The sequence below is a fragment of the Somniosus microcephalus genome, chromosome 5, assembly GCF_052327205.1.
Source record: "Somniosus microcephalus isolate GS21.2 chromosome 5, FLI_Smic_1.0, whole genome shotgun sequence".
NCBI lineage: Eukaryota > Metazoa > Chordata > Chondrichthyes > Squaliformes > Somniosidae > Somniosus > Somniosus microcephalus.
Genome location: NC_140991.1, coordinates 71,630,473 through 71,651,423, shown reverse-complemented (window position 1 = coordinate 71,651,423; position 20,951 = coordinate 71,630,473). Strand labels below are relative to the sequence as shown.

At 45.1% G+C, this 20,951-nt stretch overlaps 1 protein-coding gene across 4 annotated transcripts in view; it reads left to right on the top strand.

Moving 5' to 3' along the window:
- Positions 1 to 20,951, top strand: part of armc3 (armadillo repeat containing 3) — a 303,201-nt gene that overhangs the window by 13,355 nt on the left and 268,895 nt on the right. For all 4 annotated transcript variants that reach the window (XM_085987770.1, XM_085987769.1, XM_085987767.1 and 1 more), the window contains exons 2-3: positions 7,114 to 7,162; positions 11,400 to 11,517. In XM_085987770.1, the coding sequence (XP_085843896.1) occupies positions 7,115 to 7,162; positions 11,400 to 11,517 (166 nt within the window). In that variant the 5' untranslated portion in view covers position 7,114. The remainder of the gene's footprint in view (positions 1 to 7,113; positions 7,163 to 11,399; positions 11,518 to 20,951) is intronic.

Here is a 20,951-nt window from a genome sequence, read left to right as displayed (position 1 = left end):
GAAAGAAAACGTTTTTAAAAATTATTGCTTGTAACTTTCCAATTTTGTTTTGAATGCCTTGTGCACGTTTTCTCTTTATTGGAATAACTGCATAGAAAGGTAAATGTGTAAGGATAAAAAAAACCTCCATTTTTGTTGTATTTGGAGACATCGGGGCAAGGTCTATTGTGGCAACATCACCAGTGTAATAATGTTCTGTTCTCATTTGATAGTTCTCAATGATTTTAAATGGGTTTAATTTATCTGATGTTTTAGACACACTGTCAAGATTCCATAACCTTCCCACTGGCATCCTTTCTCCTTCCCACCTACATGCAATGTTTGGGTTTCCCCCAATCCCACTTGTGTAGGGAATCTCCTATTTCCTAGCTGACGCTCTCATCGTAGCACAATGGAAACCATCTGCCACAATAAACTATTTATGCCAAATATGCATTACTGAATATTCTGATTTTGTGAGATTGTATATACTGCACGATTCTGCCTTTTACAGTGAATCATGGACCTGGTGCTTTGAATATTTCCAATTGATTAAGTGGGTGGAGAAATACTAGCAGCGAATGGGCGACCGAGCGAATTTTATCCTTGGCATCATGTTTTAGGGGTGAAACAGTTTTATGTATATAGCCGCTTAAACAAAAGTACAGTGACATTTCTATGACACACTTTCTACAATGACAAATCAAATACAATGATTATAGAGGTTTTGTGTTTTACCGAATGCTCCCTTTTAGCTTTATGTGACTGTTTTGCAATACAAATTAATTGTATTCTTACAGGATCAGTATTTGCTCTTTAAATCCATGTCCACTGAATTTCCATGCAAAAGCATGCCACAAATCAAGTAATATATATTTGTTTTATATGGTTATAATCTATAATAGTGAAATCTAGCATAGGTATTATTAAGAAAAAAGACATGCATATATATAGCACCTTTCACAACCTCAGGACGTCCCAAAGCACTTTACAGCCAATTAAGTACCCTTTGAAGTGTAGTGATTGTTGTAATAAGAACATAAGAACATAAGAAATAGGAGCAGGAGTAGGCCAATCGGCCCCTCGAGCCTGCTCCGCCATTCAATAAGATCATGGCTGATCTGATCCTAACCGCCAATTTACTGTCACAGAACCATCTCCTGAATCTAACAGAATTAGACACACGAAATAGGAGCAGGATCAGGCTACACGGCCCCTGGGCCCGCTCCGCTACCCACAGGGCCATGTCCGATCTGAACCTAGACTCATGTCCAAATTCCTGCCCGCTCCCCGTAACCCTTAATTCCCTTTACTTCTAGGAAACTGTCTATTTCTGTTTTAAATTTGTGTAATGATGTAGCTTCTACAGCTTTTTGGGGCAGCATATTCCATGGACCTACCACCCTCTGAGTGAAGTAGTTCATCCTCAGTTTTGAAAGAGCAGCCCCTTATTCTAAGACTATGCCCCCTAGTTCTAGTTTCACCCATCATCGGGAACATCCTCCCCGCATCCACCCGATCCAACCCCTTCACAATCTTATATGTTTCAATAAGATCGCCTCTCATTCTTCTGAACTCCAATGAGTAGAGTCCCAATCTACTCAACCTCTCCTCATATGTCCATCCCCTCATTCCCGGGATTAACTGAGTGAACCTTCTTTGTACTGACTCGAGAGCAAGTATGTCTTTTCTTAAGTATGGACACCAAAACTGTATGCAGTATTCCAGGTGCGGTGTCACCAATACCTTGTACAACTGAAGCAATACCTCCCTATTTTTATATTCTATCCCCCTAGCAATGAAAGCCAACATTCCATTGGCCTTCTTAATCACTTGCTGCACCTGCATACTAACCTTTTGGGTTTCGTGCACCAGGACCCCCAGATCCCTTTGTACTTCAATACTTTCCAGTTTCCTGCCATTAAGATAATAACTTGCTCTACGATTTTTCCTGCCAAAGTGCATAACCTCACACTTTCCAGTATTGTATTCCATCTGCCAAATCTCTGCCCACTTACTTAGCCTGTCTATGTCCCCTTGCAGGTTTTTTATGTCCTCCTCACTCACTACTTTCCCTCCCATCTTAGTATCATCTGCAAACTTTGATATGTTACACTCGGTCCCCTCCTCCAAATCGTTAATATAGATTGTAAAGAGTTGGGGACCCAGCACTGACCCCTGCGGAACACCACTAGTTACTGATTGCCAGTCTGAGAATGAACCATTTATCCCAACTCTCTGCCTTCTGTTAGATAGCCAATCCTCTATCCATGCCAGAATATTACCCCCAATCCCGTGATTTTTTTATCTTAAGCAATAATCTTTTGTGTGGCACCTTGTCAAATGCCTTTTGGAAGTCTAAATACACTACATCCACTGGTTCCCCTTTATCCACCCTATATGTTACTTCCTCAAAGAACTCCAGCAAATTTGTCAAACATGACTTCCCCTTCATAAAACCATGCTGACTTTGTCCTATTAAATTATGATTATCCAAATGTCCTGTTACTGTCTCCTTAATAATGGACTCCAAAATTTTACCTACCACAGATGTTAGGCTAACCGGTCTATAGTTTCCAGCCTTCTGTCTACTGCCCTTTTTAAATAAGGGTGTTACATTAGCAGTTTTCCAGTCTGCCGGGACCTTTGCTGAGTCCAGGGAGTTTTGGAAAATTATTACCAATGCATCCACAATCCCTACCGCCACTTCCCTCAAGACCCTAGGATGTAAGCCATCAGGTCCAGGTGATTTATCCACCTTGAGTCCCATTATTTTACCGAGTACCACTTCCTTAGTGATTTTGATCGTGTTTAGCTCCTCCCCCCCTATAGCCCCCTGTTTGTCCAGTGTTGGGATATTCTTAGTGTCCTCTACTGTAAAGACTGATACAAAATATTCATTCAGTGTTTTTGCCATCTCCATATTTCCCACCATTAATTTCCCGGCCTCATCCTCTAAGGGACCAACATTTACTTTAGCCACCCTTTTTCTTTTTATATAACTGTAAAAACTCTTACTATCTGTTTTTATATTTTTTGCTAATTTACTTTCATAATCTATCTTCCCTTTCTTAATCAATCTTTTTGTTATTTTTTGCTGTCTTTTAAAGTTTTCCCAATCCTCTATCCTCCCACTAGATTTGGCTACCTTATATGCCCTTGTTTTTATTCAAATACTATCCTTAATTTCTTTACTTAGCCACGGATGGCTGTCTTTTCTTTTACACCCTTTTCTTCTCAGTGGAATATATATTTTTTGGAAGTTGTAAATTAACTCCTTAAATGTACACCACTGATCATGTATCGTCTTACCCTTTAATCTATTTTCCCAATCCACTCTACTCAATTCCACTCTCATACCTTCATAGTCTCCTTTATTCAAGCTTAGCACGCTTGTTTGAGATCCAACCTTCTCACCCTCTAATTGAATATGGAATTCAACCATGTTATGGTCACTCACTCCAAGGGGATCCTTTACTAGGACATTTTTAATTAATCCTGTCTCATTACACAGGACCAGATCTAAGGTTGCTTGCCCCCTGGTCGGTTCAGTTACATACTGCTCAAGAAACCCGTCCCTAATACACTCAATGAACTCATCCTCAAGGCAGCCCTGCTCAATTTGATTTGTCCAATTAATATGATAGTTAAAATCCCCCATAATTTTAGATGTTCCCTTATTACAAGCCTCAACTATTTCCTGATTGATACTCCGTCCAACAGAGTTGCAACTGTTCGGAGGCCTATAGACTACGCCTACTAGTGTTTTTTTCCCCTTATTATTCCTTACCTCCACCCAAACTGTTTCATTATCCTGATCTTTTGACCCAATATAATTTCTCTGTATTACAGTGATTCCTTCCTTTATTAACATAGCCACCCCACCTCCCCTTCCTTCCTGCCTGTCCTTCCTGATCGTTAAATAACCTGGTATGTTTAATTCCCAGGCATTGTCACCCTGCAGCCATGTTTCTGTAATGGCCACAAGATCATACCCATATGTAGTTATTTGTGCCATTAACTCGTCTATTTTGTTACGAATGCTACGTGCATTCAGATAGAGAACTTTCAAATATGTTTTGTGACACTTAGTTCCTGCTTTTGCCCTTTTTATTACTTTACCTTTTACTCCATACCTTCTGCCCCTTCCTGACACACTCTGGTTTTTAATTTCCCCACTGCTACCTAATTCTATGACCTCTGTTGTCATTTTTATTATTTGCTCTCTCGGAACCTCCCCCCCACTAGTTAGTTTAAAGCCCTCTCTACAGCCCTAGTTATATGATCCGCCAGGACTCTAGTCCCAGCACTGGCCAAGTGAAGCCCGTCCCAACGGAACAGCTCCCTCCTGCCCCAGTACTGGTGCCAGTGTCCCAGGAAGCAAAACCCATTTCTCCCACACCAGTCTTTGAGCCACGCATTTAACTCTAATTTTATTTGTCCTAGCCAAATTCGCTCGTGGCTCAGGTAATAATCCAGAGATTATTACCCTTGAGGTTCTGTTTTTTAATTTGACCCCTAGCTGCTCATACTCCTTTAACAGAACTGGCTTCCTGGTCCTATCTACGTCGTTTGTACCAACATGGACCACGACAACTGGATCCACCCCCTCCCACTGCAAGTTTCTTTCCAGCCCAGAGGAGATGTCCTTAACCCTGGCACCAGGTAGGCAACACAGCCTTCGGGACTCTCGCTCTCGGCTGCAGAGAACTCTATCTATCCCCCTAATAATACTATCCCCTACCACTACAACATTTCTATTTACTCCCCCCTCTTGAATTGCCCCCCGTTCCACGGTGCTGTGGCCAGGTTGCTCATCCTCCCTGCAGTCCCTGCTCCTGTCCCCACAGGGAGTAAGAACCTCGAACCTGTTGGACAAGAACAAGGGCTGTGGCTCCTCCAGCTCTACCTCCTGGATCCCCGTACCTGCCTCACTCGTAGTCACACCGTCCTGTCCCTGACCATGGGCTACATCTGAATTAATTAACTTCATAGATGTGACCACCTCCTGATACACAGATTCCAGGTACTTCTCCCCCTCCTTGATGTGTCGCAGTGTCTGAAGCTCAGACTCCAGCTCATCAACACGGAGCTGGAGTTCCTGTAGCAGCAGACACTTGTCACAGACGTAATCACCGTGAGCCTCAATGGGGTTCACCGGCTCCCACATCTCGCAACAGTAACACATCACCTGCTCCATTCTATGTAATTCATGAAATTTTTTATTGTTAGTTATGGACACCCTCTGCCCGATTTTAGATGCTAGTATCGCCTTTAATTAATTGGATTTAAATTAAATCAATCCCTCTAGTTACACCAGTTAAATGGTTTACCAACAGTCACTCTGCACCAGAAAGGCCTTATTAACTACAACCCACAGAGTTAAAGTTTGAAAAGAGCACCTAACACCCCACTTACCCTAATTCACACATACCCAAACTCACAGCACTCTTTGATGACTCGCACTCAGTGCTTGCTCGCACTAGGACTGGTCTTTTTATACTGTTTGTTTGTTTACAGCCAAATGAGTCACCCCTGCTGATTGGTTAGAAAACTGGTTTCCACTGCCTGCTGTGCCAATTTACTCCTACTGCAGTGTAACCTTGTTTTACTCTTCTTAAACCAACAGAATCCCAAATATTTAACTTTTCCCCTTTACTTAAACTGCTTAAGTAATCTTATCAAGAATGATTTAAAGAGAAATAACAATTAAAGAACTCTCACACTTACCCAAACTCAGAGCACTCTTTGATGACTCGCACTCAATGTAGGAAATGTGGCAGCCAATGTGGCAGCCAATCTGCTCAGAGCAAGGTCCTACAAACTGTGATGTGATAATGACCAGATAATCTGTTTTAATGATGTTGGTTGAGGGATAAATATCGGGCGGGACACCGGGAACACTCCCCTGCTCTTCTTCGAAATGGAATCATAGAATGATACAGCACAGAAGGAGGCCATTTGGCCCATTGTGCCTGTGGCAGCTCTTTGAAAGAACTATTCAATTAGTTACACTCCGCTGCTCTTTCCCCATAGCCCTGCAATTTTTCCCCTTCAAGTTCCAATTCCCTTTTGAAAGTTATTAATGAATCTGCTTTCACCACCCTTTCAGTGCATTCCAGATCAGAAACAACTTGCTGCATAAAATTTTTTTCCCGCATCTTACCTCTAGTTCTTTTGCCAATCAGCTTAAATCTGTGTTCTCTGGTTACCAACCCTTCTCAGTGGAAACAGTTTCTCCTTATTTACTCGATCAAAACCCAGTGCCATGGGATCTTTTACATCCCATGGTGGGCAGATGCGACCTCAGTTTAATGAGTCATCTGAAAGACAGCACCTCAGTACTGCGCTGAGGTGTTAGCCTAGATTTTGTGCTCAAGTCTCTGGCGTGGGACTTGAACGCACAACCTTCTGATTCAGAGGCGAGAGTGCTACTGCTGTGCCATAACTGACACCTGATATTAGTAGAATGCTTGTGTTTCTATTTATAATGCTGACCACTGCATACTTGCAGCAATTATTCGTTAATTATAGGATGATCTCATGCATTGAAAGAAAAATACGAATACAACATTTTCCCATTATAATTGTATCAAAGCTTTAATATTTCAAGGTGTAGCAGCACGGTGGCATAGTGGTTAGCACTGTTGCCTCACAGCGCCAGGGACCCGGGTTCGAATCCGGCCTCGGATGACTGTCTGTGTGGAGTTTGCACATTCTCCCCGTGTTTGCGTGGGTTTACTCCGGGTGCTCCGGTTTCCTCCCACAGTCCAAAGATGTGCAGGTTAGGTTGATTGGCTATGATAAATTGACCCTTAGTGTTAGGGGGATTAAATACGTGGGGTTACGGGGATAGGGTGGGATATGTGTCGGTGCAGGCTCGATGGGCCGAAATGGCCTCTATCTGCACTGTGGGTTTCTGTGATTCTGTGTGCACTCGTTTTCATTTATGAATATCAGAATCCATGTAGAACTCCATGTCACTAGCCCTTAAACAGAGGTTTTTTCCATTTACATTATGGGGACTTTTATGAAGTACTCTTCATGTATCGAATAGATTGAAAATTAAAAATTTAAGACATACTGCATCTGTGTAAATTCTCTGAAGCCTATCTGTATTTTTCTTTTACATAGGATGGGTAAGAAACAAAAGAAGGAAGTTGAGCCATCTCCAAAAGAGACAGTAAGTTACAGTCTTAAATATAAAAGCCTGCAAATAATCATTAGCCACTCAGTGAAATATTTCATATTGTGACTATTTGTTTAAAACTTTTCACTGACTGATACCTGAGACGAGAATATGATAAACGTAGATCCACATTTATTTGAATTTTGTTTTCTACAAAAGCCAAATTACAGATGATTATTTGCCCTATCAGTAAACAAATGGTTGCAGTTATTATTTAGAGAACTGGACAAACTCACTGAGCCATCAGGGAAATTTCTTCTTATATTTATGAATGGTGTAAACAGCAAGAGACTCAATAGATATTTATAGAACACCACTCCTCATTTCTCCAGCTGGAAAGAGTTTTTTCCAATTATTCTCAACTTTGTGTCTATTCCATGCATGTTAATTTCTTTTTAAAAGCCTCATGTGGAACTTTATTAAATACCTTCAAATTATACCTATTAGATAACCCCCATTCCATTACTTCACAACCTACTCAAATAATTCATATGGCGAGCCCCATTATTTCTAAATCATCACTGCACGAGTTCCTCAGGGAAGTGTACTCAGCCCAACCATCTTCAGCTGCTTCAGTTGCACCAGCACTCATAAAGCTTGACACTATCCAAGACAGAGCAGTAGGTTTGAATGGTGCCCCACTACTGGACTCAATATCCATCTCCTCCACAGTAACACCATGGCTACAGTATGTATGAGCTACAGGATGCAGTGTAATAACTCTTCAAGATTGCTTCGACAACACCTCCCTGCTCTGTGACCTCTACCACCAAGAAGAACAAGAGCAGCAAAGTTGTTCTCAAGCACCATCACGTTCAAGTTTCCCTCCAAGCCACGCACCATTCTCACTAGGGCATATATCGCTGTTCCTTCATCAGCTTTGGGTCAGAATCTTGGCATTCCCTATCTAATACCATTGTGGGATTACAAGCAGATTGGCCACCATTACCTTCTGAGGGCAACTAGGAATGGGGCATAAATAGGCCTTTTCAACATCGCCCAGATCCCAAGAACACAGTTGGGTTTTGAGGAGGTATTTAAAGGGGGAGAAAGATGGAGGGGTTTAGGGAGGGATTTCCAAAGAGTAGAATGGCTGAGTGCTGTGCTGCCAATAGTTGGCTGGAGGAGAAGGGAGCGATTGGGGAAAGCACAAGAAGCTGGAGTCAGAGAAATTGAGAATTTTGGGTGAAAGTTAGGGTAGGGCAAGGCCATGGAAGGATTTAAATACATGGATGAGGATTTTAAATTTCCTGTGTTGGAAAACAGGGAGCCAGTGTAGTTGAGTGAGGACATGGATGATGGACAAGCGGCACTAGTGTGGGACAGGATATGTGTGGTAGAGTTTCTGACAAACTGGAGTTTATGGAGGGTGGAGGATGGGAGGCCAGTAAGCAAGTGTTAGGGGTGATCGAGTCTGGAGACAATGAAGGCATGTTTGAGAGTTTCAACAATGGAGTTACTGAGGTAAGTAGGGAGGGAGGCTGGCAATTTTGCAAAGGTGTGCAGTATGCAGTCTTTGTGAAGGTCATGATATGGAATCTAAAGCTCAGCTCAAGGTCAAACAGAACTCTTAAGTTGCAAATAGTGAGGTTCAGTCTGAAAGAGTAGCTATAGAGGGGGATGGAATCTGTGGCAAAGGAGTGGAGTTTGTGATGGAGACTGAATACGATAGCTTTGGTCTTCCTACTGTTGAGCTGGAGGAAGTTGTGATTCATCCAGGACTGATGACCAGATCATCAGTTTGACAACACAGAGCTAGTTGTGGGGGTGGGTGGGAGGGGGTGGGGGCTAAAGGAAGTGGTGAAGAGGTAGAGGTAGATGGATGTCATTTGCATACTTGTGGAAGCTGACCCCATCTCTGCAGATGCCACTGAGGGTAACATGTAGATGAGGAAGAGGAGGGGCCAAGGTTAGATCATGGAGACTCTGGAGGTGACTGTGCAGGTTTGGGAAGAGAAGCCATTCCTAGAGATGCTTTGGTTACGTTCAAATAATTAGGACTACCAAGTGAGGGTAGAACACAAGGTCCTTGGTTCCATTCCCTGCAGGGCCAAGTTAGCTGACCTCAGTTGGGGCAAAAATAAAGGTGCTAAAATTGGTCTTGGCGTCCCTGGGCTAGGGTCAGTGGGGCAGAGAAGGAGGAGGAGGAATCACTTATTGTTCCCTCTTCTGATACTAGCGCTCTGCTGGAAAATAGGCTTGGATATAATTATATGCATAGTCAAAAAGCTCAATAACATTCACTGTCCAAGCTCTCACAAAATGGGCGAAGTACTAGAAGGCTGCCAATGCCTGTGGAACTGTATTCTAGGAAGAATAAGCTCCTTCAAGAGAGAAGGGGAAAATATTGGAGAGGAAAAACATTCTGGAGAGATTAATCAGTAAAGAGAACAACTTCACACTGATTAGAACCAGAATAGCACTAAGCTTGCTTAGCCACACATAGGTATTGTGATAAGACAAATATCCATTTATCATGATCGAACGTTTGTATTCTCTGAGGAATAGCTTATAATTGATTCCAGATAAGAATATTTGACTGAAGCATAATGTCAATCCAAGCACAGAATCTTAATATGCCTAGCTGCTTGTTCCCATTGTATAGAGTTTCATGATATATAGGATCCAGTTATGTTTTTTAAATGATCAGCATGATGCACTTTGTGAACTTACTGCCAAAGTTTACTTAGAGACACCAGCACATTTTCAAAATGTTTGCTTCCATTCAAATATGGGCTATTTTTTTCATTTATAAAGATTTTTAAGGTGGATAAATGTTTAGGTTTTAGAAATTTAGGTTTATATTTCTTGCTGGCAAACTACTTCATTTATCACAAATGCCAGGATTAAACTATAGCAACATTTAAAATTTTTGCACAGGAAACAGAATAAAACATTTCATTCTCTGCATTGTTTTAGTTTTGCTATAAAACATCAGAGGTTACAGAAATAATTTTTACTGATTTTTCTGTGCATTTTGGAAATTATAATGAAAATTGTAAAAGAGCTAGGGGGAAAAATTCAGTTGGTTTGCGCCTCCTGTTAGCGCCTTAAGAGGGCGCGGCAATGTTTGCGCCACTCGCGAAATTAACGGCAGATCGTGACGTCAGTCGAGTGCGCAACGCCCTGGTAGTGCCCCGGACCAGATATTGAATGGCGCCCCCTGCCTTACCGCCTGCTGCTAGCAACGACAGGTTGAGGGGAGTGTTTTGCAGTCAGAAAGGGACTGGCTATTTAAAAGCGACCGCTTCCTGCCTTTTTTTGTTGGTGACATTTTTGCACCACGCATTCTGAGAGAGAGAGAGAGAGATATCTGGAGAGATTCAACGCTTTGTGAAGGAGTTTTGGGTACTGAGCAGCACTTTGCAGGTTCATTTTGATTTGCCCTTGTATCGATTTAGAAGAGACTGTGGGGGCTGCACTCTGAGCTCTTTCCCTGGGGGTCTCTATTGTTCTTTCCAGCAGATTTGATGTACAGGTCTCTCCAGGCCAAGATTCAAGGCTGCAATGAGCAGGATATGGATGGAGAGCAAAATCAATCCTCCCCTTTAAGATAAAAACAGAAAATGCTGGAGAAACTCAGCAGGTCAAGCAGCATCTGTGAAGAGAGAAACAGAGTTAATGTTTCAGGTCGATCACCTTTCGTCAGAACTCCCCTTTAAGAACTGGCCGGCGCCATTGTGTCTGTGTTCCATTGCTGACTGACATCACATGAGCTTCGCCAGCGCTCTGAGGTAGCGCCTCGCTCCTCGGCCTTTGCGCCTTAAGACAGGTGTGAAGCACCTGATTTAGCACTCCAATCACCTCCAGGGGCGATAAAAACCAAGTTTGCCGTCAGAGGCAATAATTAGCGCCAGGCGCTAAACTTTGCGCACGGCCGATAATGGCGCCCCAAACGGGGCGATACTGATTTTTTTCCCCCACAGTGTTATCCAGTAGCTCTGATTCATTTTGAACTAATCCTATTTGCTCATGGATGCCATTCTGAACAGGAAAATATGAATTAAATTGACAGGTTATATCTTCTAATCTTCTACTACACATCTTACTGAAATGATTTTTAGCATATACAGTAATAAGGCATCTAAATCAAGATTTTCATCTGATAGATGCTTTAAACATGTGTTTTAGTTTTAGTGGATGATGGATAATATTACACCAAACATGTTTATTCACTTCTTCAAGTATTATTAAAAACTACACAAAATATGAACTCTGCTCTCTTCCACAGTTTAATTCGCTTATTATCGAAAGCAAAAACGTACACACAGTTGTGCTTATGCTGGATTCACCAGAGGATGAAATTTTGCTTAAAGCCTGTGAAGCCATATACAAATTTGCCGAAAAAGGTTGGTTTGTTTTCATTGACGTTTGTCTTATTGAATGTTGATACTGCAAGACATTCACCATGTAACAGTCCATGTTACAGTTTTGAATACTTACTTTATCATTGCATTCCTTTTTGCATTGAATTTATAGAAATAAACTTAAATTAAATATATGCTTTAATTTGGATGTTTTGGTATTTTTTTAAGGAAAATACTTGCAAGTATTTCCTACCTGGTGGCATTTTCAAATGATTTTCCTTTTTTAAATCCACTATATATTTTATATTTTTGTAAGTTAAAATGTAATTTAAAATCAAATTCCAAATGAGGTAATACTGCAGCTAGAAGCTCTCCATGAAAAGTGGAAGGCGTTCTGGTCTTCCTAGTGGATGAAAGTTTGAGGCTGGCAGTTGCCATTTTACTTTTTGTGGGCTGAGAAAAATAAGATTTTGCATAATAATCAATAGTGGCAAAATTTATTTTAAAAAGAATTTATATGGATTACTGCTACATAATTTAGAAAGTAGGAAACTTATTACACAATTATTTGAGTTGCAGAAGCATTATATAAAAATACAGAGAGGCCAGGGATGGGTAACTATTGATTTTTAGGGTATGATTAATCAGGGATAACAGATGCTCAAGCAGGGCTTGCTACTTTAACATTCCCTCTCATTTCTACTCTGACCTCTCCAACTTTGGGCTCCTGTAATGGTGTGCTAACCCCCCCACTCCCGCGCCCCTAAGCTTACCTGCTTCTCTGAGATCGGACTCACCCCCGCCCCCTTGCACAGAAATGAAGAATTGGTTACAGTAGTATAAGAGGATTTTGATCTTTATCCCCAAAACAACAACAACTTGCATTTATACGGAGCCTTTAATGTAGTAAAATGTCCCAAGGCGTTTCACAGGAGCATTAGCAAACAAAATTTGACACCATGCCAGATATTAGGGCAGATGACCAAAAGCTTGGTCAAAGAGGTAGGTTTTAAGGAGCATCTTGAAGGAGGACAGAGAGGTAGAGAGGCAGAGAAGATTAGGGAGCGAATTCCAGAGCTTTAGGCCCAGGCAGCTGAAGGCACGGCCGCCAATGGTGGAGCAATTAAAATCGGAGATGCTCAAGAGGCCAGAATTGGAGGAGCGCAGAGATCTCGGAGGGTTGTAGGGCTGGAGGACATTACAGAGAGGGAGGTGCAAGGCCAAGGAGGTATTTGAAAACAAGGATGAAAATTTTAAAATGGAGGCTTTGCTGGACCGGGAACGAGCACAGGGCTGATGGGTAAATGGTACTTGGTGCGAGTTAGGAGCAGCAGAGTTTTGGATGAGCTCAACTTTATCAAGTGCTCCACTTCCTTCTTAGAGCACTAACCCTGAATATTGGGGCGCTGCGTTCTGCCGTGCTACGCACTGGGCCACAGAGCGCACTGTAAAGAGGGCAAGTAAGGGTTTGCACAAGGGTCATTAGTTAATATTTTTATTGTAGATATGTGGTTACTGATTGTGTATAAATTTATTATTGGAATGTTGCAGAAATGGTGCTGTGTCTCATTCAGCTTTGGGGTGTGGTATGGAATGAGAAATTGATGGGATGATGGGGACTGGATGAGCAACTGGGAAGTGGTCTCGAATTCATTGGAACCGCAGTCTGATGAGGTGGTCACAAGGCCGATGGAGTGGCTGGATCCTCCGTCGCTGCTGTTCATGCTCCTGTTCCTCCTCCTCTTCCTCGTTCTCCTTCTCCTCTTCCTCATCCTGAGGTGTGGAGATGCCGGTGTTGGACTGGGGTGGACAAATGTAAGAAGTCACACAACACCAGGTTATAGTCCAACAGTTTTATTTGAAATCACAAGCTTTCGGAGCGCTGCTCCTTCGTCAGGTGAAGTGGAGCGATGCATAAAGACACAGCTTATATAGTCAGAGAATAATGCCAGATGATTACAGGTAATCTTTCTAACTGCCATTTATCACACCTCGGCAGAGAGATAATCACAGCAATCAAAGGTGTGAATGGTGTCCAAACAGGTCAGTCAGGAAAACATTACATCAAAGAACAATGAGGTGGGGTCACAAGGGGTCAAATGTTGCAGATGCTGGGGTCTGTATGAAAAACAAAAAACAGACAAAAAACATTTTTTTTGCTGGAAATCACAGCAGGTCCGGCCGCATCTGTGTAGAGAGAACCAGCCAACGACAACTCGAGTCTGGATGACCCTATGTCAGGTGGGGTTACATGTAGTGTGACATGAACCCAAGATCCCGGTTGAGGCCGTCCTCATGAGTGCGGAACTTGGCTATCAGTTTCTGCTCTACGATTTTGCGTTGTCGTGTGTCTCGAAGGCTGCCTTGGAGAATGCTTACCCGAAGATCGGAGGCTGAATGTCCTTGACTGCTGAAGTGTTCCCTGACTGGGAGGGAACACTTCTGCCTGGCGATTGTTGCGCGGTGTCCGTTCATCCGTTGTCGCAGTGTCTGCATGGTCTCACCGACGTACCATGCTCCGGGGCATCCTTTCCTGCAACGTATGAGGTAGACAACGTTGGCCAAGTCGCATGAGTATGTACCATGTACCTGGTGGGTGGTGTCCTCACGTGTGATGATGGTATCTGTGTTGATGATCTGGCATGTCTTGCAGAGGTTGCCATGGCAGTGTTGTGTGGTGTCGTGGTCGCTGTTCTCCTGAAAGCTGGGTAATTTGCTGCGAACGATGGTCTGTTTGAGGTTAGGTGGCTGTTTGAAGGTGAGTAGTGGAGGCATGGGGATGGCCTTAGCGAGGTGTTCGTCGTCATCGATGACATGTTGAAGGCTGCGAAGAACATGGCGTAGTTTCTCCGCTCCGGGGAAGTACTGGACGACGAAGGGTACTCTGTTGGTTATGTCCCGTGTTTGTCTTCTGAGGAGGTCTATGCGATTTTTTGCTGTGGCCCGTCGCTGAAAGATGGGCCGTCGGAACTGTCGATCAATGAGTCGAGCATCATATCCCGTTCTTACGAGGGCGTCTTTCAGTGACGGGCCACAGCAAAAAATCGCATAGACCTCCTCAGAAGACAAACACGGGACACAACCAACAGAGTACCCTTCGTCATCCAGTACTTCCCCGGAGCGGAGAAACTACGCCATGTTCTTCGCAGCCTTCAACATGTCATCGATGACGACGAACACCTCACTAAGGCCATCCCCATGCCTCCACTACTCGCCTTCAAACAGCCGCCTAACCTCAAACAGACCATCGTTTGCAGCAAATTACCCAGCTTTCAGGAGAACAGCGACCACGACACCACACAACCCTGCCACAGCAACCTCTGCAAGACATGCCAGATCATCAACACAGATACCATCATCACACGTGAGGACACCACCCACCAGGTACATGGCACATACTCATGTGACTCGGCCAACGTTGTCTACCTCATACGTTGCAGGAAAGGATGCCCCGGAGCATGGTACATCGGCGAGACCATGCAGACACTACGACAACGGATGAACGGACACCGTGCAACAATCGCCAGGCAGGAGTGTTCCCTCCCAGTCGGGGAACACTTCAGCAGTCAAGGACATTCAGCCTCCGATCTTCGGGTAAGCATTCTCCAAGGAGGCCTTCGAGACACACGACAACGCAAAATCGTAGAGCAGAAACTGATAGCCAAGTTCCGCACTCATGAGGACGGCCTCAACCGGGATCTTGGGTTCATGTCACGCTACATGTAACCCCACCTAACATAGGGTCATCCAGACTCGAGTCGTCATTGGCTGGTTCTCTCTACACAGATGCGGCCAGACCTGCTGTGATTTCCAGCAAAAAAAATGTTTTTTTGTCTGTTTTTTGTTTTTCATACAGACCCCAGCATCTGCAACATTTGACCCCTTGTGACCCCACCTCATTGTTCTTTGATGTAATGTTTTCCTGACTGACCTGTTTGGACACCATTCACACCTTTGATTGCTGTGATTATCTCTCTGCCGAGGTGTGATAAATGGCAGTTAGAAAGATTACCTGTAATCATCTGGCATTATTCTCTGACTATATAAGCTGTGTCTTTATGCATCGCTCCACTTCACCTGACGAAGGAGCAGCGCTCCGAAAGCTTGTGATTTCAAATAAAACTGTTGGACTATAACCTGGTGTTGTGTGACTTCTTACATTCTTCCTGAGGTGGTGTGGCTATGCCTGGTGGCAATGGCTGCACCCTCGTGATGGCCAAGTTGTGCAGCATGCAGCAAACAACGATGTAAAGGGATACCCGCTCAACCGAGTACTGGAGGGCTCCTCCTGAACGGTCAAGGCAGCGAAACCGTTGCTTGAGCACTCCGATAGTCTGCTCAGTGATGTTCCTGGTGGCAGCATGCCTCTCATTGTATGAGTGTTGGGCACGAGTTCTGGGGTTGCGGAGGGGAGTCATGAGCCAGGTGGAGAGCGGCTACCCTTCATCTCCCAGAAGCCATCCGCAAGCTTGATGTGGTGGCTGGAAGAGTGCTGGCACAGGATGAAGGCATCGTGGCTGCTGCCATTGACGGTGAGGATGCGCTTGTGTGGTCGCACACCAACTGCACCTTAAGTGAGTGGTAGCCTTTGCGGTTACGGAATACCTCAGGATTGTTATGAGGTGCCTGCAAAGCGTCATGGGTGCAATCAATGGTGCCGTGCACCATGGGGACGCCCGCTATCCTGGAAAAGCCACATGCATGCTCGCGCTGCTTGTGGGAGATCCAGGAGCTAATAAGCCGCAAGCGCAAGGCATTCCTGATCTGGAAACAGCAACAGAGCTCGAGAGCAAGAAAGCAGCTCTACAGACTCCTGAAGGCCGAGGTCCAACAAAAAACTCGCGACCTAAAGAACAGATGGTGGGTGGAGAAAGCGCAGGAGATCCAGCAGCTAGCCGACAACCACGACGTGCGTGGATTCTTTAGCGCAGTCAAGACCACCTATGACCCAAGCACCCAAGGTCCTACCCCACTGCAGGCCAAGAACGGAGAGGTACTCATCAAGGATAGAGAGGCAGTCAGTGCCCGCTGGAAGGACCACTTCAAAGATCTCCTTAACCGAACCTCTGTCTTCGACGTGAGTGTCCGCAACTCCGTCCTGCAGCATGCTACCCGCCACCACCTCAGCACAACCCCAGCCCGGCATGAGGTTGAAAAGGCCATCTGACAACTGAAGAACAACAAGGCCTCAGGAGCAGATGGAATCGCCACCGAGGCGCTAAAACATGGCGGAGAATAAATGAACTCATTTCTCTTATTTGGAAGGAGGAGAGCATGCCAGGGGATCTCAGAGATGCCGTAATCGTGACCATCTTCACGAAAGGTGACAAGTTCGATTGTGGTAATTACATAGGAGTCTACCTGCTGTCTGCCACAGGGAAAGTCATCGCAAGAATCCTCCTCAATCGCCTTCTCCCAGTGGCTGAAGAGCTCCTCCCAGAGTCGCAATGCGGATTCCGCCCACTAAGGGGCACAATGGACATGATCTTCACCACGCGTCAACTACAAGAGAAATGCAGGGAATAGCACCAACCGCTGTACATGGCCTTCTTTGACCTCACAAAGGCCTTCGACACCATCAACCGTGAGGGATTATGGAGTGTCCTCCTCAAATTCGGCTGCCCTCAAAAGTTTGTCACCATCCTCCGCCTGATTCACGACGACATGCAAGTCGTGATCTTGACCAACGGATCCACCATAGACCCAATTCACGTACGGACCAGGGTCAAGCAAGGCTGTGTCATCGCACCAACGCTCTTCTTGATCTTCCTGGCTGCATTGCTCCATCGCACCCTCAGTAAGCTCCCCACTGGAGTGGAGCTAATCTACAGAGCAAATGGGAAACTGTTCAACCTCCGTCACCTCCAGTCCAGATCCAAGGTCGACCCATCCTCTGTCATCGAATTACAGTATGCAGACAACGCTTGCCTCTGCGCACACTCTGAACTCCAAACCATCGTCAACACCTTCACCGAAACGTACGAGAGCATGGGCCTTACACTAAACATCCGTAAGACAAAGGTCCTCTACCAACCTGCCCCCGTCACACAGTACTGCTTCCCAATTATCAAAATCCACCACGAGGCCTTGGACAACATAGACCACTTTCCATACCTCGGGAGCCTACTGTCAACAAGGGCAGACATCAATGACGAAGTCCAACACCGCCTTCAGTGTGCCAGTGCAACATTCGGCCGCCTGAGGAAGAGTGCGTTTGAAGACCAGGACCTCAAACCCAGCACCAAGCTCATGGTCTACAGAGCAGTAGTGATACGTGCCCTCCTGAATGCTTCAGAGACATGAACCATGTACAGCAGGCACCTCAAAGCACTGGAGAGGTACCACCAATGCTGCCTCCGCAAGATCCTGCAAATCGAACGTCAGTGTTCTCGCTCAGGCCAACATCCCCAGCACTGAAGCTTTGACCACGCTCGATCAGCTCCGATGGACGGGCCACATCGCCCGCATGCCTGATACGAGACTCCCAAAACAAGCACTCTCCTCGGAGCTCCGACACGGCAAGAGAGCCCCAGGTGGGCAGAGGAAACGCTTCAAGGACACCCTCAAAGCCTCCTTGAAAAAGTGCAACATCCCCACCGACACCTGGGAATCCCTGGCCCAAGACCGCACAAAGTGGAGGAGAAGCATCTGGGAAGGCGCCAAACACCTCGAGTCTCTTCACTGGGAGCAAGCGGAAGCCAAGCACAAACAGCGCAAGGAGCGCATGTCAACCCAAGCACCCCACCCACCCGCCCCTTCAACCACCATCTGCCCCACCTGTGACAGAGACTGTAGGTCCCGCATTGGACTCATCAGTCACCTGAGAACTCATTTTTAGTGTGGAAGCAAGTCATCCTTGGTTCCGAGGGACTGCCTAAGAAGAAGAAGAAGACTCAGATGGTCTACTCAGTCATGTTCCTGGTGGCAGCATGTCTCTCATTGTATGAGTGTTAAGCGGAATGGAGTCATGAGCCAGGTGGAGAGCAGATACCTCTCATCTCCCAGAAGCCATCCGCAAGCTTGATGTGGTGGCTGGAAGAGAGCTGGCACACCGGTCTGGCGCAGGATGAAGGCATTGTGGCTGATGCCAGGATAGCGGACATTGACGGTGAAGATGCACTGTGTGTGGTCGCACACCAACTGCACCTTAAGTGAGTAGTAGCCTTTGCGGTTACGGAATACCTCAGGATTGTTATGAAGTGCCTGCAAAGCGATGTGGGTACAGTCAATGGCGCCCTGCACCATGGGGAAGCCCGCTATCCTGGCAAAGCCACATGCACGCTCGCGCTGCTTCTCTCTGATCATGGGGAAGGAAATGTAGTCCCTTCTTCTTCTGTAGAGAGCATCTGTGACCTCACAGATGCAGCAATGGACAGCGAACTGTGATATGTTAGATATGTCTCCTGTTGTACACTGGAAGGATCTGCTGGCATAGATATTGAGGGCGACGGTGACCTTGACTGCCACTGAGAGAGACGTGCTCCTGATGTGAGGCTCGAGGTCTGGCAGCAGGAGGTGGCAGAGCTCTGTGACCACGCCCTTGGTGAAGCGGAGCCTTCTAAGACACTGCTCCTCAGTGAGATTGATGTAGGAGAAATGCTGCTGGAATACCCTGAGAGAGTAAGGCCTCCTGTTGAGAGCCCTGTTGGCCCTCCTTCCTCTGGCCACATTTTTCAATCTTTTTCGCTGCCTCCGATGGTGACGCTGGCGGGTGAGGTCCAGTACCAGTACAGCCCCCATTAAATGATGGAAATGTTGCACTATCAAATGTAACCCAACTGAAAGTGATAATTTTTCTCAGCCAGAATACTCCTTCAAGTTGAGAACGCTCAGATTGCTCAAAATGCCTGTTTGCTTTTGTCAAACTGACAAGGCAGCATTCTTTGCCATCTAAAAAAAAAGGAAGTTGCCTCCTTTATATCGTGCTCCTCCAGCGCTCATCCAACTACATTCCGGCTCCTCTACCTGTTGTTGCTAATGGCAGGCACTCAGGCAGGGGTTGAGAGTGAATTTCAGAGCCGGGATGCTGCGCCCCCGGATGACGTCATGATCTCCGGGCGCAGGAGATCGTGGCGCTAGTGATTACTGCCGCCGCAAACCTCCACCTCAATTTTGTGGTGGGCGTCGGTACTATCGCTGCACCCGGTCGCAAAGCTGGTAGCACCCCGTTAGTGCCCCCCCCGTAGGGGTTAACGGGGGGCGCTAAGGTGCCCAATTTCTCCCCTGATGTGTCCACTTGCAGGCTAGACCAGAACTTTGTATAGGTGCCATAAATATAAGATAGTGACTAATAAATCCAATAAGAAATTCAGGAGAAACTTCTTTACCCAGAGGGTGGTTAGAATGTGGAACTCGCTACCACAGGGAGTAGTTGAGACGAATAGCGTAGTGCATTTAAGGGGAACCTAGATAAACACATGAAGGAGAAAGGAATAGAAGGATATGTTGATGGGGTTAGATGAATAAGGGTGGAAGGAGGCTCGTATGGAGCATAAACACTGGCATGGACCCATTGAGCTGAATGGCCTGTTTCTCTACTGTAAATACTATGTAAAACTATGCTTTTTGTTTTGGACGGGTGCTAAGGCCATGTACAGGGTACAGAAGAGAATCATTAAGATGATACTAGGAATAAGAGCCTTAGTTATGAGAAGAGACTAGAGAAACTGTGGCTTTTTTCATTAGAACAGAGAATGTTAGGAGAAATCTGTAGGTAACTGGCCTATTTAAATCATTGTTAGCAATTTCAATCAAAATGTTCTTCATTTAACAAAGCAGCCAGTGGTTTGTCATTGATTGTTCAGCATTGTCCAAAGATGTGCAGGTTAGGTTGATTTGGGTTGATTTGGCTATGATAAATTGACCCTTAGTGTTAGGGGATTAAATACGTGGGGTTACGGGGATAGGGTGGGATATGTGTCGGTGCAGGCTCGATGGGCCGAAATGGCCTCTATCTGCACTGTGAGGATTCTGTGATTCTGTGATTGACTAATGGCATGTGTGAATACACCTACAGGAAAAAAGAGAAAATAAAATAAAAGATTAAAAGTGGGAAGAAAATTAAAAGTAAGGTACATTACATGCTGAGATGAGACTTGCCTCATTGACATACTGTATTCCACAGACAGAAGAACCTTTTGCTGACCAATTGTTCAAAACTAATGTTTTCATTTAGTCAATATTACAGTTGCAAATAAAAGTAACCACCTCAACATAAAAATGTTAATTTTCTTTGTCAATAAAATTGATGTTTACAGCTTGATATTTTAAGTATGATGACCAGGTTCTAAAGTGCCAATTTGAATTAAACTACTTCATCATCTAATCATTCGACACTGCAGAGTAGAGTAGATTAAAGCATATAAACAATAAAACAGTAATCGCCTCCTACCTCCAGCACCCCCCGCCCCCCCCCCCCCCGGCCTCGTGTCCTCTCCACTTCTCCCCATCTCACCTGAAGGAGGTAACGGATAGTG